This window comes from Giraffa tippelskirchi, chromosome 4 (assembly GCF_054371585.1).
Source record: "Giraffa tippelskirchi isolate mGirTip1 chromosome 4, T2T-mGirTip1v1.2.pri, whole genome shotgun sequence".
NCBI lineage: Eukaryota > Metazoa > Chordata > Mammalia > Artiodactyla > Giraffidae > Giraffa > Giraffa tippelskirchi.
Genome location: NC_137278.1, coordinates 124,478,762 through 124,499,589, shown reverse-complemented (window position 1 = coordinate 124,499,589; position 20,828 = coordinate 124,478,762). Strand labels below are relative to the sequence as shown.

Below are 20,828 nucleotides of genomic sequence, written 5' to 3'. Positions count from 1 at the left end.
AATGTCATAGATGAATATCCAGAGGCAAGTATGGCTCAGAAAAGAGTAGTACAGATTTTTAGCTTGACTTGAAAGATTTAGTCATTAGGATTCTGTGAGTTCAGAATTTTATAGGCTGTTATTTAGAACATGGGCATTTTGGAATTCTTGTGCTTTTAGGCTCTGGCAAGAATTGGTATTCTTTAGCACTAGATCAGGACCTGTTATCTAATTACAGTTGTGTAGACCTTATCAGCTAGGCTTTGACAAATTTTATTTTTCCCTCTGAAAACACTCTCACCCTTTGTGATACTTAAGTCAGTTCCCACATGCCCATGGAACCTTCTTTAAATATTCCGCAGAGAACATTCACATTCATTTTTCTGTGCATCTGGCACATAGCAGATGCCTGTACAACTTTGATTTTACACTCTGGTTCTGTTTTCCAGACTACACGGTCAGCTTCTTTCAGGGCCATCTTTTACCATCCTGTCTACCTTAGTAGTATGTTCAATTAATGCTTAGCTGCTTGATTAGTAAAGGACTAGTGACTTTAGGTCTTTCCCCCAAAAGAAGCTTTATGGTTCTTAGTCTTAGGCTTCTACTGGAAGCCATTGAAAATGGAAATTTAATTAGAAAAGACTTCTGTACTGAGTTACTTGTAAGGAATAATCTCTTTCAGGAAGCTTAAGAAGTCCTTTAAATAAGGTTTTCATTCATTTTTCATATATCCTTTATTGAATGCTCTTTTTTTTAAACTTTTTATTTTGTATTGGAGAATAGCTGACTAATAATGTCATGATAGTTTCAGGTGGACAGCAAAGTGACCCAGCCATTGTTGTTTCAGTCGTGTCACGACTCTTTGCGACCCCATGGACTGCAGCACGCCAGGCTTCCCTGTCCATCACCAACTCCCGGAGCCTGCTCAAACTCATGTCCATTGAGTCAGTGATGCCATCCAATCATCTCATCCTCTGTCGTCCCCTTCTCCTCTTGCCTTCAATCTTTCCCAGAATCACGGTCTTTTCCAGTGAGTCGACTTCATGTCAGGTGGCTATTGAATGCTTACTATAGCCAACCCTAGACAACAGTGATTCCTCCTGAATTATATCTTCTGCCTTTTTCTCAATGAAACTATATCTCCAAGATAAGAAAGATAAGTTTTTTCTAGACGGCAGAACATCTTAGAATTATTTCCCTTAGCAGCTGAGAGTGGCAAAGTTCCTGCCATTTTCCATTCCCCACCTGTTACCATATCTACCCCCAAATCAAAACCTAGTATGTCAGAAAACTTGTTCTTTCCCCCAGCGTCAGCTTCTTGAAATATCTGGGCCTTCGTACAGTTGGTAACTATGGACTATGTTAACTGACAGTGCTACTTACACCACATAGATGAGAAGTTAAGTGGATGGGGTGATGGCCTTGTCAGAAGTAGAGCCTCTGATGTCTGGCTGACTTTTCTGTTTTAGTTCACTTGATCAGACTGGTGATTAAAAATAAATTTTCTTCCCAAGACAAAAAAGCTTATTTATTAAATAAAGCTTTTAGTATGCCAAGGGTCATCATAGATCCTACAAAACATATATGTATATATAATGTATGTAACTCTTTTTTAAATTGCTTTTTTTTTTTCATGTCTCTCCATATATTCTAACTATGATCTCTGAGTGTTTGATATGGTTCCTACTTATTTGGTATTCTTTATATCACTTAGTAAATACTTACAGATTATTCCTAGCAGCTTTGGAATTGCTTCAGTTTTTTTATTTTATAATACAGATATTTTCCATAGGCAAGAGCATTCTCTTTTATCTTACTGAAGGGTATAACATACTATCTTTTTAAAGTATTTCTTTCCATCATGTTTATGCATAACTGTCATGTATATTAACCGTTATGTTTCTGTTGAAATTTACTAAAAATGACATAATAATTTGGGGAAATTATTTTTATAAGTCTGTAGAAGAGAAGCTTTCTCTAGCACAGGAGGATTTGATATCAAACAGAAATCAAATTGGAAACCAAAATAAATTGATTCAAGAACTGAAGACCACCAAGACTACTTTGGAGCAAGATTTAGCAAAGAAAGAACAGCAATTGAAGGAACAGAATAAAGCACTACAAGATATGCAAAAAGAAAAGGTATTTTATTTTCTGACTAAATCTAGAATCTTCGAGTAACAATGGCTATAGAGATCTAGTCAAATCTCTCACCCAATATAGGCATCACCTTTATTTTTAATAGCTCTCTCAGATGGACTTAGAGTTTCTTATAAAAGATTTTTGGTGATTGGAATTCTAATGCTAGGAAGTTCCTTGTCATATCTGTCCATCTTCTTACTGCTTTTTAAGTTTTACAAACAAATCTGGTTTCTTACATTATAGGCCCTTGGTTATTCAGCAACAGATATTATAGCCCCTCAACTATTTCTCATGTAACATGTTATCCTCTGGATTTATTAATGAGGTAATAAAAGGTCTAGGAATAATTCTTAAGCTTGTTAAAAATTCTTGAAATTAACATTTTATTTTTGGTTTCATAATTGAAATCATATATTTCCATCAACTGATATATTCTGAAGTGTACAATTCCTAAAGTTCTTGGTATATCTTAATTTTGCAGTTCCTCAAATTTTTTTTTTGGCCATACCAAAAACACCTGGGCTCTCAACAGTGAGAGAGTGGAGTCCTAACCACTGGACCACCAGGGAATTCCCTCTGAATTATCTTTAACTTAAAAATTGGAGGGAAAAAAAATGGATATTTTTGTGGTGATGGCACTGGTGAAGGTGGAATGAAATTTATAGTTGGTGCCTCAAGTTAGAAAATTCTGACAGAACTGTATAGTTTAGAGGCCTTTAATTACAAGGGTTTTAGATCAGGTAGATCTTGTTTTAGTTTTTGATTCTACTTCTATTTATCTTCTCTGAGTCTTTGTTCCTTGCCTATAAATTGAGAATTAAAAAGAGCTACCTGGCATAGAGATTAAGTTAGATGATGTATACTACTCCTCCCTAGGTGCCTTATATAAAGACAGTGCTATAAACATAATCTTAATAAGTGTAAGATGGTAGTTTTTGCTACACTTTAGCCAGACAATTTTACAGTATTAACTATTTAATCCTTTATAGCAGTCTTATTGTTTATATTGTATAAATAAGGACACAGAAGCAAGAGAAGGTAAGTAATTTGCTCAACTTAACTTAGGTAGAAAGGGGCAATGACAGTCATAAATAGAAGCAATCATTTTTGTTACATTAAGTATTTACTTTAAAATTATATAAATCATTTTTTCTATAGTCACTAAAAGAAAAAGAACTAGTAAATGAAAAATCTAAATTGGCAGAGACAGAGGAAATTAAGTGCCGACAAGAAAAAGAAATTGCTAAATTGAGTGAAGAACTCAAGTCTCACAAGCAAGAAAGCATAAAGGTATGTAAAGATTGTTTTTCCTTTTGTATTGTATTAGTGTTGTTAAAGAGATACGTGTATGTGTGTGTGTGTGTATATCTGTATGTGTTTATATGTGTAGAGATATATGTCTTATATACAAATATACACACATCCAGGCTATATTTATCTGTTTATTTAGAACATAGTGTGTGCCAGGCACGTTTTAATTAGAAGATAACTGCTTTATAGTATGGTGCTGCTTTCTGCTATACCCCAACATGAATCAGCCACAGGCATACACACTGTTGTTTTTGACAAACACTCTTGCTCTCACAGTGTTCTTATATTGTAGTGACTATACATAGTGTCTATACACATGTTGAAACTATGTTAATTTTGCTTTCAGATTATTGAATAGAGCAAAGTAACCCCAAAAATTTAAATTTTGTTGAGATGCTAATTAAGAGAACCATCCATTAAGCTTATAGATAGTAAACTTCAAAATATATGAGTTTAGGATTAGGATTTTAAGGGATTCTGTTTTTTAAATGGTTTTTCTTCCTAAAATCCTTTAATCTGTTATTTAGAACATTTAGCATTAGCATGGCTGGCGTGCCACTTAAAGAAACTGAATTGCTTATAATTTGCTTTTAAAATGTTACTCATTTTCATATAGAAAGGTTAGATTTTTCTCAGGTGGTCTCATAATATCTCTTGTGTCTGTCAATATACTTGCCATTTTACTTTATAATTACCTCTATGTCATTATGTTCTTCTAGATTGACTTCCTAAAAGCAGGGAATGTATATAATTTATGTATATCCCTAGAACCTAACAGTGTGTGATGCCTAAATGTTGACCAGTAAATGCTTGCAAAATGAAGAAAGGGAAAATAGGGGTATAAAATTTTCATATAATTTAATCAAAACATATGCATTGCAAAGCATCAGCTGAATTTGATTGTTGAGCAGCAAAGACATAATCTTGCACCTTTTTCACTGTTTGAAATACTGAACTTTAAGAATTTCATAAGAGTCTAAAACTCATTGTTTGTATTGTAATAAGCTGTATAAATTTCAGCTTTTTTTTTTAACTATAAAGGATGATTTATTTTGGTCTTACTTTTTCATAGGAAATAACAAATCTCAAGGATGCCAAACAACTTTTAATTCAGCAGAAATTAGAGCTTCAAGGGAAAGTAGACTCCCTGAAGGCAACCCTTGAACAGGAGAAGAAAACCCAGCAAATGCTAAAAGAGCAGATGAAAAAGGAAGAAGATGAGCTGAAGAAAGAGTTTATGGAAAAGGAAGCTAAACTGGTAAGTTAATGGTGGGAGGTGTGTTTTGCAATTGATTTTGTAAATTAATCCAGTAAGAGAGGATTTTTCTACATAAAAGTTATGATTCAAATGCTTACCTAACATTTTAATTTTTTTAAATTTATTTTTAATTGGAGGATAATTACAATATTGTGTTGGCTTCTGCGAGTACAGCAACATGAGCCAGAATGGCCATCATCAACAAATCTACAAACAGTAAATGCTGGAGAGCGTATGGAGAAAAGGGAACCCTCTTGCACTGTTGGTGGGAATGTAAACTGATAACAGTTTGGAGATGCCTTAAAAAACTAGGACTAAAACTACCATATGACCTAGCATTCCCACTACATTTTAATTTTTGATTTAAGATAGGAGATGTGATTTGTTTAAATAGCTGACATGTGATTGGAAATGTTTATTCTGTAATTATATTTCAGTTTATATAAGTGAAAATTCAATAAAACATAATTTACAAAAACACTTTTAGTGCCAGAAAAACAAGCCTATAATTATGTAGACTGAGGTAGATGGCATGAGTGCTAATCATGTTAAACTTGTTTAGTTAACTGAACGTAGATATGGGCGAACGGAAACTGCAGCTTGGACTTAACGCTGACCAGAGTCTACTTTTCCTTCCCTAACTTGTACATGCCAAATAGGAAGCATCTGGCTTTCCTTTGTTGAACTGAGTCCAAATATCCCCAGATAATTTGACTGCTAAATGTTTTCATTGAAGAATTGCAGTTTCAGGTTCATGGGGTGATTTGAAGTATTATTATTATTTTTTGGCAGTTTGATAGAGACAGGAGGATACATTTGAGACATAAGAAAATGCCAGCTTTGTCTCCAGGGCACTTGCTATCCCTATGTGTTCTTCCCCTGTAGTGGGAAAAAGGAAAATCTCCAATTGCTTTACTTTAGCTTGATTTTGTAAGAGGCTTGTTGCCTATCATTTCAGTCTTAAGACTTTTAAACCAGTTCAAATTATGCAGATGTTTGTGGAATCAATTTTACTAGTGCCTGCCTTCCTGTAGAATATTATTTATGCTGCCATTGTTTAAAGTTCAACAACTTAAGTTTATTTTGCACTGCTTTTGTAGGTTTTTTTTTACCTACTGTTGTTCCTTTTCTCAGCATTCAGAAATAAAAGAAAAAGAAGTAGGAATGAAGAAGCATGAAGAAAATGGGGCTAAACTTACCATGCAGATTACAGCATTAAATGAAAACCTGGGCACCATAAAGAAAGAGTGGCAGTCTAGTCAGCGGAGAGTCAGTGAACTTGAGAAGCAGACGGACGACTTGCGGGGTGAAATTGCAGTACTGGAAGCAACAGTCCAGAATCACCAGGATGAAAGGAGAGCACTGCTGGAAAGGTGGTTGCCATCTAGTGAAATTAGTTTATTTCCATGCTAAGTGATAAAAAGATTGTATTTCACGTTAAAAAAAATAGAAGTCTTGAGAGAAGTGCTCCTACAGGTTATTTAAGCAGCCATTTAAAAACTAACTCTTCCAACAATCATATAGGTGAAAGTAATGTATTATGTTTAAAGTCATTGAAGTGGTTATCTGTATACAGGGAAGGTCTGTAATGATTTTTTTTGAATTATGTTTTGCATTCCATTTTAGGTGTCTGAAAGGAGAAGGTGAAATAGAAAAGCTTCAAACCAAAGTACTAGAATTGCAAAGAAAGCTGGATAATACAACTGCAGCAGTGCAGGAGCTAGGCAGAGAGAATCAGTCCCTTCAAGTAAGTCACCTGCTGATATGAGGCAGTTGTTTAGCCTAGAATTTGTCTTGGTGACAAGCATATTTTTCACATTAAAAAAAGAAAACCTCATATTTAATAATACTTTAAAATGGCTACTGAGTTGTAGCAGTACTGCAGGTGTTATGGGTAATATAAGAGTTAAAGAATTTATCTGAGAGACCTCAACAATTAGAGAGCCAGGTCATTCATGAACTGCTATTATTGGGACAAGTCAAGAACACAAAGGAACGAATTGAGTCCCTGTGTGCTGAAGTGATCTCATTATATGCTCGAGTTCCAAGGAAGGATTGCTTGATCCTTAGGATTAGAATGCACTGGATCACGTCAATGTATGGCAAAACAAATACAATATTGTAAAGTTAAAAAAAAAAATGCATTGGAAATCATCGCAGGTTAGAAATTACCAACATCTTTGAGGAATAACATTTGCTTTACTTATTGCATTTTTAGCAACTTTTGATAATGGAAGTTGACCAAGGTATTTGTGATTTTTAAAAATGTATCCGTTTTAAAACTTGGGCACCAAGTTAGAAATTATCAATCATTGTTTATAGTTTTGAGTACTATTTATTGAAACTTTTTCTCTTTAATAGATCAAACATACACAAGCGTTGACTAGAAAGTGGGCTGAAGACAATGAAGTACAAAACTGTATGGCCTGTGGGAAAGGCTTTTCCGTAACAGTGAGACGGGTAAATGGTTTTATTACTATGGTTCTGGGTTTTATTCCTTGGTGACAATGTTTTAACCATCAAAACTGTCCTGCATTTGACAGACTTTAAAAGTTTTGCCATTTATTAACTTTATGATTACATACAATAATTAGAGTGCATGAAATTTAATTTCTGTTTAGCCCATGTATTTCAATTTTAATTTTAAATTCAATCATTGTCTTCCTACTGAGTTACTCTGGAATAATCATTTTCTGAACCAGTGCATTATGGTCAACTCATGTGTTAGTCATCACTGTTTTCTCTTAAAGGAAAAAAAAAGATAAAAAAATATTCTAAATAATGCCATTATGTGATGTTTATATTCCTATAGAAGAAATTATGCCCGAAACATTTTGCAAATAGCAATAGTTTTTCACTTGATAGAGGTGCTTTATTAAGTACTTTATTAAGGCATTTATTAAAATCCTCTGAAGGTTCTTCTGAGAATTCCAAGATAAATTCCATATTTAATGTTTAGTATTTGATTAAATAGGAAGCATTCAAATTAACTAAAGGGATTAAATCAACATTGAAATTTTATATTATTAAATAGTACATCAATCACTTGAAAGTTAATATACCTTCACAGTGCAGTTTGCTTTCTTCTTGTAGTTTCATAATACTTTTGGTATAGTTCTTATGCTTGAAAATGTTTAATTTTTGTCATTTACAGCATCACTGCAGACAATGTGGAAATATCTTCTGTGCTGAGTGTTCAGCCAAAAATGCCTTAACTCCTTCTTCCAAGAAGCCTGTTCGTGTCTGTGATGCATGTTTCAATGACTTGCAAGGATGATGGGTTATCACAACTTCAAAGTAATATTACAGTAACATTAGATTTTTAATAAATGCACTTAATAGAGGTCCTGGACTACTACTATTTGATTTGGACAGTGGTTGCAATACTAAACCAAATTAGAATTCGTATATTTTGGAATGTTATCAATATCAAGTAAAATTCTTCTATTTTTGTGAGACTTGAGTTCATCTTTCATTACTTTTTTCCATTTAACCCTGGAACAGCTTTCATGCCAAGTTTAGAAGTAGCCAATGAAATGTAAATAAATTTTGGACAGAAAATAGCAATGTATTTTTTTAAATATAATTTCATTGTTCAGAAATGTTATGAATACACTTCCATAGCTGCTTCTTTCTCCCAAATTTAGTGTATGGAAATGTACATGGGTGATGTTACCCTATCAGATACATCGCACAATAACACATCAATTATATTATTCTCATTGTAAAGTCATGCACAGAACTATAAAGCTTTCTTTTTTTCTTATGTATAGGTCCATAGCTCAGTTGCATTGTTACAAATTTACTACTCAAGTGTTCTAAATACAGATTATGTTTAAATATGTATTAACCATGAATTCAAACATGGTTTTTATGTTAACTATATTTATTTAAGTTTTCTTGGGTGGATTTTATGGCAATCTCTTTCTTTAAAATTAATTTTCTTATTTTATGACTATCTGTATATGATCCGTATTATGGCTATTCTCGGGTTGTATTTAAAGATTAGGCTTAATTTTCCTTTTTTGTCTTTCTAATCATTTTTAAACTCCCACATATTCTTAATTAAAAATCCTACAAAACGTAACAGCCTCACCCCAAGTTGGAACGTGAAGAACACAAACTGTGTAATGGTCCTATTCTGTGTTTAAGTAGGAAGTCTTCTGAGATTAGCTTTCATTTTATATCCTCATTTTGTCTCTCCAGGATCTTCAGGAATCTGAATTTGCTTTTTTTTAATGGATCTTCTTTTTTGAAGGTAATTTGGTTTAACCTTCTCAAGTATAGCTCAGCTTCACTGTCTAACTGTGTTGTAATTTTGCGTCTTAAAGCTAGTAACTGGTATTGCTATAGTCTTATCTGTGAAAAGAAATACTAAACGGCAAGGAGACGCTAAATATCCTGTTTTATATTTTCTACTTAGCTAACAGGGAAGAATTTTTTAAAGTTTTGACCTTGACTTAGATTTTAAAGGTTCTAAATTTGGGGTGTCATATCAACTGTGTATCTGTTTACCTCACATAAATAATGCTATGAAATTACTTTGAAATAGCAGTTGGATAATAGAGTATCACCAAAAACAAATATAGGGGTTTAGGAACCCCTATATTAAAACCAGAACTGAAACAATGACTAATTGAGGGTAATTAAAAATTGGCTTATTTGTATGCTAAACAATGGAATTGAACTTTATCATAGTCTTAATTTGGAAAATTGGAAAACATCTGAAAAGTCATTAATATTGGTTTATTACTCTAAGAAGAAATGTAAAGTTATGTATTCACTCAGTGCAGTCATTTGGTAATGGGGGAGGGTGGGACCTAATAATTCATTTACAGTAAGTGCTTTCAAGTATCATGCTGAAATGAAATTATCATGTTATATTCTTCCTATAATGTATACAAGCTTAAAGAGATTGCCATATATTCATTAATTATTTAAAAAATCCATTTAAATTAACTCTGTTGTCAGTAGCTATCGAGGACCCTGACTGAGTCCCTGGACTCAGATAAACATACATCCTTGAGCATAAATATTGAATAAATACAATGGTTCCTTATTAAAAACAAGTTGGATAATAGAAATTATGCATTTTCATATACTTAAAATACTCTTAATTCTACTCTTAATTCTACACTTATAATTAATAAGCATGTTGGAAAAACGTTCACAGCACAGTTGTTCTTTGATAATGAAACTTCATGAGAAATTTCCTGGATTAGAATATTTGTTCACTTCATCTCCTAATTGGGCCCACTGAAGGCCTTTCCCTGTCTTGTTCCCCCTGCCCACATATTCATAAAAAAATTGTGGGGACAACAAATACAACCATATGTGTTTGAGTATTTTCTACTTTTCATCTAGCTAATCTTACTTTATAAGCCCCAAATAATTTGACTACATATTAAGTAGAAGTGAAACCAAAATTTAGCTATTAGTCTCACCTACAAGGTGTTTTGGAAACAAAAGGTTTTCTTTTTCTTTTAATTAAAAAGTCATCCTCTTAGTGCTTACTGGTTCTACGTTTTAGATGTCTACTAGTACTGTCTGTCAGTGATTTAGAGCTGGCAAATATGGAGTCCCAGCTCTAATGCAAAGCATATTGGCATCACATGTTAGTAAATTCTAAGCCCCAACACAGAAATGAGAGTTAATAATCATGTTAATAATCATGTCTTGCTGGGTTAGGGTACAATAAACTATACCTACAGAATTTTTAGTAGAAGACAAAGCTGCTGTTATAGGATTTATTTTGAAGAAAAAAAGAGGGAAACAAACACAAAAACCTCAATGCAGTGTATAATTTTGTTCAACTACCTCTTAATGTGGAATTAGATAGTTTAGTAGTTTCCTCACAGTAATGTTAAATAGCAACTGCCAAATTTGTTAGTTCCCCATCTCTGTTGAAAATTATTATTTTATAGTTTGGAGAACTTTAAAGACACTTTTTTTTTTTTTACTGTGCATTTGCATAAAGATGTTTAGCTTTTAAGTGGAGAGCAAATTATGATCATATATTTTGATATTATTCATGACCTATATGACTAGTTTTTTTTAAATGCACTTTGGCTATGAAACCATGGATGATTTGATCCATAAGATTTAAATGTGCCATCAATTTACTATTCCTAGACATGAGCTTGATGAATGGTATTCTGTGATTATATAATGTGCCACACATTATTGTCTTAATCGCCCTTTGCCTGAATTTTAATGATCAGTTATTGTTGCAGATGTGAATATTGTGTATAAACTTATTAAATTTATGTAAAATTGTATAAAATAGAATTGGAAATAGCTAGGTTCTCTCTGTGTAGAAGTAATGAATTTACTGTAACGTGACACAGTTATGTCTATGACATTCTGTACTTCCTGAACTGGATCATATTCATAGCTTCTGTAGATACTTTTGCATGAATATTTTCTCCTTTAGATTTTGGATTCATTGTATTGTTTACTATTTGTGATCATGTAGTTGTGCCTTATTTGTAAGAGTTTAGCTCAGTAAATACTGTGGTTTCTAAACTCAGTGAGTGGAAGGTTATTGATTATAAATGTAACTGATAGATATCATTTAAATCTGTGTAAAGAACAAAGGAAGGATCCTTTGTTGAATTGTTGCTTTTTAAAAAAAAAAATGCTAAAGACATTAAAAATCATTTCTTTCTAGTATATTCTGTGACTAAATTATTTTGTCAAATTATTTAAAAAGATAATAATGTAAAATGGCTAATATCTTATTTACAGACTTAGAACTCTGCACTTGGATATAGACAGTGGGTGTGCTTTAATGTTCAACTTAGAATAGTAATTAAGTTCATAATTTCAAGAGAAATTACTAGTGCTATTTTGCTTGAGCCATCACGTTTTCACTCTATTGCAGCAAAACTAAAAAATATTAAACAAAATTCATCTCGTGTTTCATTGTACATTTAAATTTAATACCCAGGTGACCACTTAAAGATACTTTTCTGATGGCTTAATGTACTAATTGCTTTTTACTGTCCCCCTACTCTCAGGAACCAGTTTTAGAAGTGATTTCACTCTAATGTGATTTCCTCTGAAGAGAATGTATATATCCTCAAACACTTATTAGATGTGTTCTTTTGTGAGCTCTATAGAATTCCACTTCAAATACATAGCATATTCTTTTAAATTTTATTGTGGTAAGAACAGTTAATATGAGATCTATCCATCCTCTTTTAAGTGTACAGTACAGCAAATCTCCCAAGCTCACTCATATTGCTTAACTGAAACTTTATGCCCATTGATTAGTAACTCCCCATTTCCCTCTACCCCTGGCAACTATCATTCCCTCTTTGATTCTATGAATTTGAGTATTTTAGAAATCTCATATAAGTGGAATCATGCAGTCTTTGTCTTTCTGTGACTGACTTATTTCCCTTAGCATAATGTCCTCAGGCTTCATCTATGTCGTTGCCTGTTTCAGAATTTTCTTCTTTTTCAAGGCTGAATAGAATTCCATTGTATGTACATACCAGTTTCTTTATCCACTCATCTGCTGGTGAACATTAAGGTTTTTTCCACATCTTGGCTATTGTGAATAGTGCTGCAATGAACATAGAAATGCTAATATTTCTTTGTATACAGCATATTCTAAAGCTGTTTTACATCTTAACTAATTAAATTTACATGTTAATTTAGTCAATCTTTTTTTCTCCCTTTAATGAGATTTAAGGGAGAAATTAGTTTTTATACATATGTGTTTACTGGCCTCAGGGAACTAAAAGGAATATTGAGATCACCTAGTCCTAGTCCACTGCTCTCTTCCTAGGTTGGCTGATCTCTAGAAATCCTTGCAAGATGATTTCTTTCTAAAAATACATAAATTAGTTTTCACCTCTAAGAACTTAAAATTTGTTCTCCTGTACTTGGCCTTTTTTTCTTTCTTAGGCACTGACAGTAGTTACTGGTTTTCCTTTCATTTCACTTACTCTTAATAAATATGACATTATTACACAAAGGCTGTGACCCTCCCTTCTAATAGTGCTTGGCCCTTTAAAAGAGCTGTTATGCTACACTTGTCTATACTGCCTGGTTTACATGGTGAAACATGCATTCTTCTCAAAGAATTAAATGTTCACATGACTTCCTCAAGTGTTATCCTCTCTATCCCATTCTCCAGCTTAAGGAGATCAGTTTAAGTTATCATTTGTCTTTAGGTCCGAGTTGATAAATATACTACTTCCATTTTGGAAACTGCAGAAGGTACTATGTCTGAAATTGAAATTTGTGATTTTCATTTGAGACAATCTGAGATACGAACTAATTCCTTACCTGCAGTTAATTGTATATTCCACCATAATAATTCAAGCTGCCTTTCTTGGTAAGAATTCTAATGATGTTTTAAGTCCTGCCAAATAAGATGAAGTGACTGTACTGTGCTAACTCACACACACATTCAAAGCCAGAAAGTTTTATGACAAACTCCATTATTCCAAAAGTGAGATTTAGAGAAAGATATGCTTCTATTTCTATGAAACCTTCCAAGTAAAACTTAACTAGTAAAGTTAGAACAGATAATTGCTTTTTTCTCAAAATAATGGAAATTTAGCCTTTGGGATTTTCTCCACGTTAAGAGTATTGTAAAGTATACCTGAGGTAAGTAAACTGTTGGAGACTAGGAATTTAAAAACTGCTACTAAGATGAAGACATGATTATTCATTGCTTAATATGTTAGAAGAGCAATCCAACTTTGTATGAGGTAGGATTGTCGAGCAGTAAAACTGATTTATAAGCCAGGTAGGAGACTTGGTTTCATTACAGATATACACAAATTAAGATGCTAGAATTCATATCAGGCCCAAGCACTGGGCATTGTTTTCCGCCTGACACTGCATCCACCCAATCATCCATTACGAATCGTAGTAGGCGCATACTTCCCTCACCCCACTTTCAAGCCTGACTGAAGCACTATGAGATACTCTGGGATATCAACATATGTATACTTAACAAGAAATTCCTCAGGGTTCAAATTTGTTGAAGCCATTATTACTCTACCCTGAGGAGTACCTAGCTGAAATTCTGAAACTTCTCTAAAATGCTTATTCTAGGTCATCCATCCCTAGGTTAAGTGCGACGAGTTTGAATGAAAGAATACCTTAATCCCTAATGTCTAAAAAGGTGTGCCACTTGATTTAGGTCCCTAAATTTCCGAGGATTCTGCAGGCAAAGTGAATGAGGACATTTTCTTGGTTTCTTGACTTTTGGTGAAGCAAGAGATTGCTGCTGTTATTTGTGCTATCCATGTTCTCTGTTAAAGAAAAAATATAGTGAGAAGAGAATGTTAAACTGACAATTTCTCACATATTTGGATTAATATTTTCCTTTGTATTTGTTAACTTGCTCTTTACAACTGAAGACTGATGAAACATTTGCCTGTCTCCCATCTTCTGTCTTAAATAGAATGTATCATAAATACCTCTTATCACATGAATGCAAATGGATTAGATGAGTATTGTATTTTGGATAAACAGTTGTGAGTAATCAAGAAACCATAACAGTTAAGGATGACTAATTACAAAGATGAGTACTGGGAATGTAAGTAGTTTGAAAGTTGAATTTCTTAAATTTCCACTTTGTGTGCAAATAGAAGTTTTTAATCAGCTGGCATAACTTGAAAAACAGACTGAGGGAAGAAACTGAGTCCTTGAAAATAATGCAGCCTTCCATTAACTGGCCACACTGCTGTCCTGATGAAAGCCTACCAGGGAAAGACGAAAACGGAAACTTCTAAGATAGAGACACCAGAGTCAGACAGGCAGCTGCTCTTCAGCTCCACAGCTGTAAAACCAGGGACCTATTTTCAAAGAGTGAAGAGAAGACTTGGTGGTTCATTACTGCAGGAACCCTCACTTAAGCTGGCATCATACTGTTTGCATACGGGGCTTTGAAATTGATTAGAACATCTTAAAAGCATGCCATCCAAAGCAGTTTTACCCTCATTTCCTACAGACCTCCCAGAAGTCAGAGGCAGCTCTTGAGCTTCTGCTGCAGGACAAACAAGGGAGGCTGTGTCAACACTGGGGATGTAAGAAAATGGTCAGTGCTGAGGTTTCTGAGCCTGATGTGGTTCGATATTCATACTCTTCCTTTCCTCCCAACTTGACAAAACTTTCCTTTCACTGTTCCTTAAAGAATCAAAACCTACAAAGCTGAAATACATACCTTCATGTTTTCCGTTTGGGCTTGTAGTAAGAATGCTGCTATACATTGTCGATATCTGTTTTCATGTTGTAGGAGGAAAGCATTTCTCAGCCCAAAGACTAGAAAAAGATTAAGGACAAAGCAACAAAACATTCAATATGAAATCCATAGTTTCTCAGCCTAAGAACCTGGATTTTTGTTTGTTTATACTGTGTGGGAGTTTTCTGTCCTATGTCTATGAGAGAGCCCATTTAACTATGCAGACCTTTTCTTAGCCATCAACTTCCGGGACTTGATGAAATACATTTGTGGCTTAAGTGATGGAAAATGTGTTCCTCCCCAAGGAAGAAGCTTAGCGTATTAGACAGCGTTTGTGTAAAATAAAATACCAATATAAAAAATAATCAGTTTCTTTGACTGCCCCCCTCCCCGCCACTCCTTTTTTTGTACTTAAAGGGAAGTTAAACATCAAGACAAGGGTTAAATTAAGATGTGGCAAACATACAAAAACCACCTGAATGCTTCACAGCAGTCCAAGAAAAGCCAAAAAAATGTACTTAAATAAAATCCAACATCTACCAAATTATGTGAAATGTAAAACAAAACAAAATGTTGGCATGGTTTATGTGTTTGAAAAGAAATGGGCTGTTCTGTCATTTCCTAGCATCTCTTGAAACAACAGGAGATTTTCCTGGGAAAGCAGATTTTCCTTTCTTTTTATTAATACAGCTGGAGCTCTTGAAAGTCTCTCCTTGAATTATTTATACAGCACCAGGAATAAAGTTCTGCAGCCTATATATTCTTTCTATAGTCAATTTATGTTTAGGAACAAAGCCAAACCAGGTCATACCAAGTACTACAGAGAGGAGGAGGATAGGGTGCCTCTTCCTGGCTGATCATTAAACTGATGCTTGTTCACAGTCATTATTCCTATTCCTTGAAGTTCGTAGGTTTAATTCATACTCACTAAGGCAAGTTGAGCCTCATTTCAGAATTGAAGCAAATATGAGACTTTTATTTTCTTAACTGTAAGAACTACTTAACTCTTACAAACTGTAACAGTCTACCCCTCATGTCTCCTAAATTCTACCACAACAAAGCCTGACAAGGTCATGAAATTCTGTCCAGCTTTTCTGGGGTGAGAGAACTTAAACCTATTAAAATGACTTTCTGGAAAAAAGATCTGGCTGTGTTTGTTTAACTCCCTGATTTTTCTCCTTATAAATTCCCTGCAGCAAGTGAGGTTTTAAAGATCAGGTGGTTGTTCTTGGCTGGATTTCAGAATCCATTTTCCTCATAATTGTATCTGTAGTTCTCAGTTATTTAAGGTATCCCTCATCTGTTTGGCTTGTAATATGACTACTAAAGACTTCATAAGCAAAAGTACCTAGTATGGTGAGGCTTATAAGATAAAATAAGGTGATAATAAATAAAAAAAAAGGAGTAGCTCTTTTCTCCCTGACGTTCTAATATAATAACTAACAATAGTTGATATCATTTATTAAGCACTTACTATCACTAGGCACAGTGCTATGTATTTTTTCCTTATTGTCATTTAAACCACACATCGACTTTATAAGATAGATCAACTTACCCCAAATCACCAAAACAATCTTGAGAAAAAGAACCACCTCGGTGCTGGAGGAATCAGTGCTCCCTGACCCCAGACTATACTGCAGTGACCAAGAGTATGTGTGGTACCAGCATAAAGACACACAGATCAATGAAAGGACAGAAAGCCCAGAAATAAACCCATGTACCTACGGTCAATTAATCTACAGCAAAAGAGGCAAAAATATATAATGGAGAAAAGGCAATCTCTCCAATAAATGAGCTGGGAAAACTAGACAGCTATGTGTAGAAGAATGAAATTAGACCCCTACCTAACACCATATACACACCAAAGGGAAAAAAAAAACCTCAAAATGGATTAAAGACTTAAAAGTAAGACTGGAAACTATAAAACTCCTAGAGGAAAACATAAGTGGGATACTCTTTGACAAAAATAGCAATATTTCTTTGGGTTCATCTCCTAGAGTAATGGGAACAAAAGCAAAAATAAACAAATGGGACCTAATTAAATTTAAAAGCTTTTGCAGAGCAAAGGAAACCACAAACAAAAAGACAACCTACAGAACAGGAAGAAATACTTGCAAATGATGCAGCCAACAAGGGATTAATTTCCAAAATAAACAGCTTACACAACTCAGTATCAAACAAGCAAATAACCTAATAAAAAATGGGCAAAGGATCTAAACAAGCATTTCTCCAAAGGAGACATACAGATGGCCTACAGGCACATGACAAGATGCTCAACATCACTAATTATTAGAGAAATGCAGATGTAAACTGCAATGAGGTGCCACCTCCCATAGGGCAGGATGTCCACCATCAAAAAGTCTACAAATAATAAATGCTGGAGAGGATGTAGAGAAATAGGAACTCACCCTACACTACTGATGGGGATGTAGACTGCTGCACCCACTGTGGAAAACAGTATGGAGGTTCTATAAAAAACTAAAAATTACCATATGACCCAGCAGTCCTACTTCTGGGTATATATTTGGAAAAGACAAAAACTAAAATTTGAAATGATACATGCAACCCAATGTTCATAGCAGCACTATTCTAGTAGCCAAGACACAGAAACATCCTAAATGTCCATCAACAGATACACACCCACACACACCATGGAATATTACTCAGCCGTAAAAAAAGAACAGTGCCATTTACAGCAACATGGATGGACCTAGAGAGATGTAAAGTGACATCTTGACAGAGAAAGACAAATACAATGTTTCTTATGAAATCTAAAAAAGGGATACAAATGAGTTTATTTACAAAATGGACTCAGAAAAAAAATTCCTAATTACAAAGGGAGGGATATATCAGGAATTTGAGATTAACAGATACACACTACTATATCAACATCGTGTCTGACTCTGTGCAACCCCATGAACTATAGCCCACCAGGCTCCTCTGTCCATGGAATTTTCCCAGCAAGAATACTGGAGTGGGTTGCCATTTCCTGCTCCAGGGGATCTTTCTGACCCAGGGATTGAAACTGCATCTCTTGTGTCTCCTGCATTGACAGGTGAATTCTTCATTGTGCCACCTGGGAAGCCCCACTATATCAACATATATAACAGATCAAGAGGCCTTCCCTGGTGGATCAGTGGTAAAGAATCCATCTGCTGATGCAGTAGACACGGGTTTGATCCCTGATCCAGGAAGACCACACATGCTGCGGGGCAACTAAGCCTGAGTGCCACTATTGAGCCTGTGCCCTAGAGCCCAGGGGCTGCAACTACAGAGCCTGCATGCTGCAACCTACTGAAGCCTGCTGCTCTAAAGCCTGTGCTCTGCAACAACAGAAGCCACTGCAATGAGAAGCCTGCATGCTGCAATTAGAGAGTAGCCCTCACTTGCTGCAACTAGACAAAAGCCCACGCAACAATAAAGACCCAGCACAGCCAAAGATAAATAAAATCAAAAAGATAGATAAACAACAAGGACCTACTACATAGCTGTTGCTGCTGCTGCTAAGTCGCTTCAGTCGTGTCCGACTCTGTGCGACCCCATAGACGGCAGCCCACCAGGCTCCGCCGTCCCTGGGATTCTCCAGGCAAGAACACTGGAGTGGGTTGCCATTTCCTTCTCCAATGCATGAAGGTGAAAAGTGAAAGTGAAGCCGCTCAGTCATGTCCAACTCTTAGCGACCCCATGGACTGCAGCCTACCAGGCTCCTCCATCCATGGGATTTTCCAGGCAAGAGTACTGGAGTGGGTTGCCATTGCCTTCTCCACTAGCACAGGGAACTAAATTCTTCGGTACCTTGTAACAACCTATAATGGAAAAGAATCTGAAAAAAATGTGTGTGTGTGTATAAAATGGGATCACTGCTGTATACTTGGAACACTGTACCACTATACTTCAATTTAAAATAAAAAGTGAACTAATTCCAAATAAGGACACAGACTAGGTGTATTTTTCTAAGGTCACACAGCTTGTGAATGATATAGCCAGGATGGGAAACTAGGTTTCTGTCACTTCAAAGCACAATCTCTTTTTTTCCAACTTTATTCTGTTTCACCATACAGCTATTCTGACTCAGGCACTGTATCTGAACAGTTAAAATAATGACGAATGTTAATATATAAAAACAAAAATGAAATGGTAGTGGCAAATTAAAAAGTAACAAAACATGGTGGAAGTATGGTTTTAAAAAGGTATTGATTTTATTTAAAAAAGAAAGAAAAAAAAAAAGGAATACACAAGAAAAAACATGCATTTCCCAAGGGAATCCTGGGATGTCAGGTTTCCCATAGAGTCCAGCTGTCTGGCGGGGCTGTGGCTGACCTGAGTCCAAGCTGCTTCCCTCTCCTGCTGGGGGATCACACACCTTCCCCCGATCACATCCATAAATCTTGGCAGAATCTTTTAACTATGGCCACTCTAGTAAGAAGGCTGTGTCCCTCTGAGATGCCCCTTTCTAAGCTTGCTCAGGAAAACTCTCTGGTTTATGCAGATTTTGGCCTCTGATCTAAGAGGCCTTAAGGCCTGCCTAGGTGTTTTTCAGCAAAGCTTCTATTTCTCCTAAGTAGAATAGACAAGGGAAGCAGAAGGCTCTAGTTCTGGATGCAGGCTCCTCCCAGCCCACTGGAGCCCTGCTGCTCTTGGGGAGAGTTTGGATACATTCAGGATTTAAACATTCAAATATATAACCTAGTTACATAACATACCAATGTAAACTGTGGCTATTATTATTACCTGTTGGTGTATTCATGGTGCAACGTTGCTGTGCCATGTATAGGCTGGTCCCCTGCTAGTGACTAGGGGCCAACTAGCCCAAGGCTGCTGGGCTGGGTACTACAGGGCTTGCTTGGACTGTCCTCCCTGTTCTCCTGCTCCTCCTTGGTGCAGGAAGGCACTCCCCTCCTGCTGTCTTTGCTGGTCTCCTCTGAGCCTGTACCCAAGGCAGAAAGAGGCCTGCTTCCTTTCGAACACTACTGACCCTCACCCAGTACTAAGTCAGCCAAGATGTCCTTCAAGTCCCTCGGAGGGCTTTCCTGACAGGATGTATTGATCTTTCATTGTTCTGAGGACTCCATCTTTGTGACTCCAAGGCACTTACAGAGTGCCTGGTTCTCAGGAAATGCTTAAAAAACAAAAATATATATTTCTGATCTATACACGTGTGTATGTATGTACATACACATATTTATATGTTTATTTCTGGCATTTTTCTATAGAGCAATTGCAGTAAAATATCTTAGGCTTTCCTAGCATGTCTTGGTTTACCAGTGCTTTAACAATAGCATTGGTACTAAAATGATTAACAGAACTAATAATAGCCATCATTAATTGAGTGCTTTACCTACATTATTTAATTCTCATGACAACCAACTGGGGAAGATATTATCTTGGTTTTATCAAGAGGAATTATGAACAAAGCTAGTGGAGGTGATGGAATTCCAGCTGAGCTATTAAAAATCCTAAAAGATGCTGTTAAAGTGCTGCACTCAATATGACAGCAAATTTGGAAAACTCAGCAGTGGCCGCAGGACTGGAAAAGGTCAGTTTTCATTCCAATGCCAAAGAAGGGCAATGCCAAAGAATGTTCAAACTACCATACAATTGCCATCATTTCACACACTAGCAAAGCTATGTTCAAAATCCTTCAAACTAGGCTTCAGCAGTATGTGAACTGAGAAACTTCTAGATGTACAAGCTGGGTTTAGAAAAGGCAGATGAACTAGAGGTCAAATTGCCAATATTCATTGGATCACAGAGAAAGCAAGGGAATTCCAGAAAAATATCTACTTCTGCTTCATTGACTACGCTAAAGCCCTTGACTGTGTGGACCAGAACAAACACTGGAAAATTCTTTAAGAGATGGGAATACCAGACCACCTTACCTCTCCCCTGAGAAACCTGTATGAAGGTCAAGAAGCGACAATTAGAACAGGA

The 20,828-nt window shown here is 35.5% G+C and overlaps 2 protein-coding genes across 12 annotated transcripts in view; one reads left to right on the top strand and one right to left on the bottom strand.

Moving 5' to 3' along the window:
- The window catches only part of EEA1 (early endosome antigen 1), a 133,163-nt gene extending 121,801 nt beyond the window's left edge, over positions 1-11,362 (top strand). For 4 of the 5 annotated variants that reach the window (XM_081592121.1, XM_081592120.1, XM_081592123.1 and 1 more), the window contains 7 exons: positions 1,936-2,121; positions 3,280-3,411; positions 4,505-4,690; positions 5,825-6,063; positions 6,317-6,437; positions 7,052-7,150; positions 7,845-11,362. In XM_081592121.1, coding sequence (XP_081448247.1) covers positions 1,936-2,121; positions 3,280-3,411; positions 4,505-4,690; positions 5,825-6,063; positions 6,317-6,437; positions 7,052-7,150; positions 7,845-7,967 — 1,086 coding nt within the window. In that variant the 3' untranslated portion in view covers positions 7,968-11,362. The remainder of the gene's footprint in view (positions 1-1,935; positions 2,122-3,279; positions 3,412-4,504; positions 4,691-5,824; positions 6,064-6,316; positions 6,438-7,051; positions 7,151-7,844) is intronic. The other variant, XM_081592122.1, reaches the window with a different exon arrangement.
- PLEKHG7 (pleckstrin homology and RhoGEF domain containing G7) overlaps positions 5,747-20,828 on the bottom strand; it is an 86,090-nt gene continuing 71,008 nt past the window's right edge. For 4 of the 7 annotated variants that reach the window (XM_081592125.1, XM_081592126.1, XM_081592127.1 and 1 more), the window contains 3 exons: positions 14,880-14,977; positions 13,813-13,965; positions 11,837-12,260 (listed from right to left, as the gene is read on the bottom strand). In XM_081592125.1, the coding sequence (XP_081448251.1) occupies positions 13,858-13,965; positions 14,880-14,977 (206 nt within the window). In that variant the 3' untranslated portion in view covers positions 11,837-12,260; positions 13,813-13,857. Of the gene's footprint in view, positions 6,100-11,836; positions 13,966-14,879; positions 14,978-20,828 lie in introns of those variants that run through there. The other 3 variants (XR_014082547.1, XR_014082549.1, XM_081592128.1) reach the window with 2 other exon arrangements.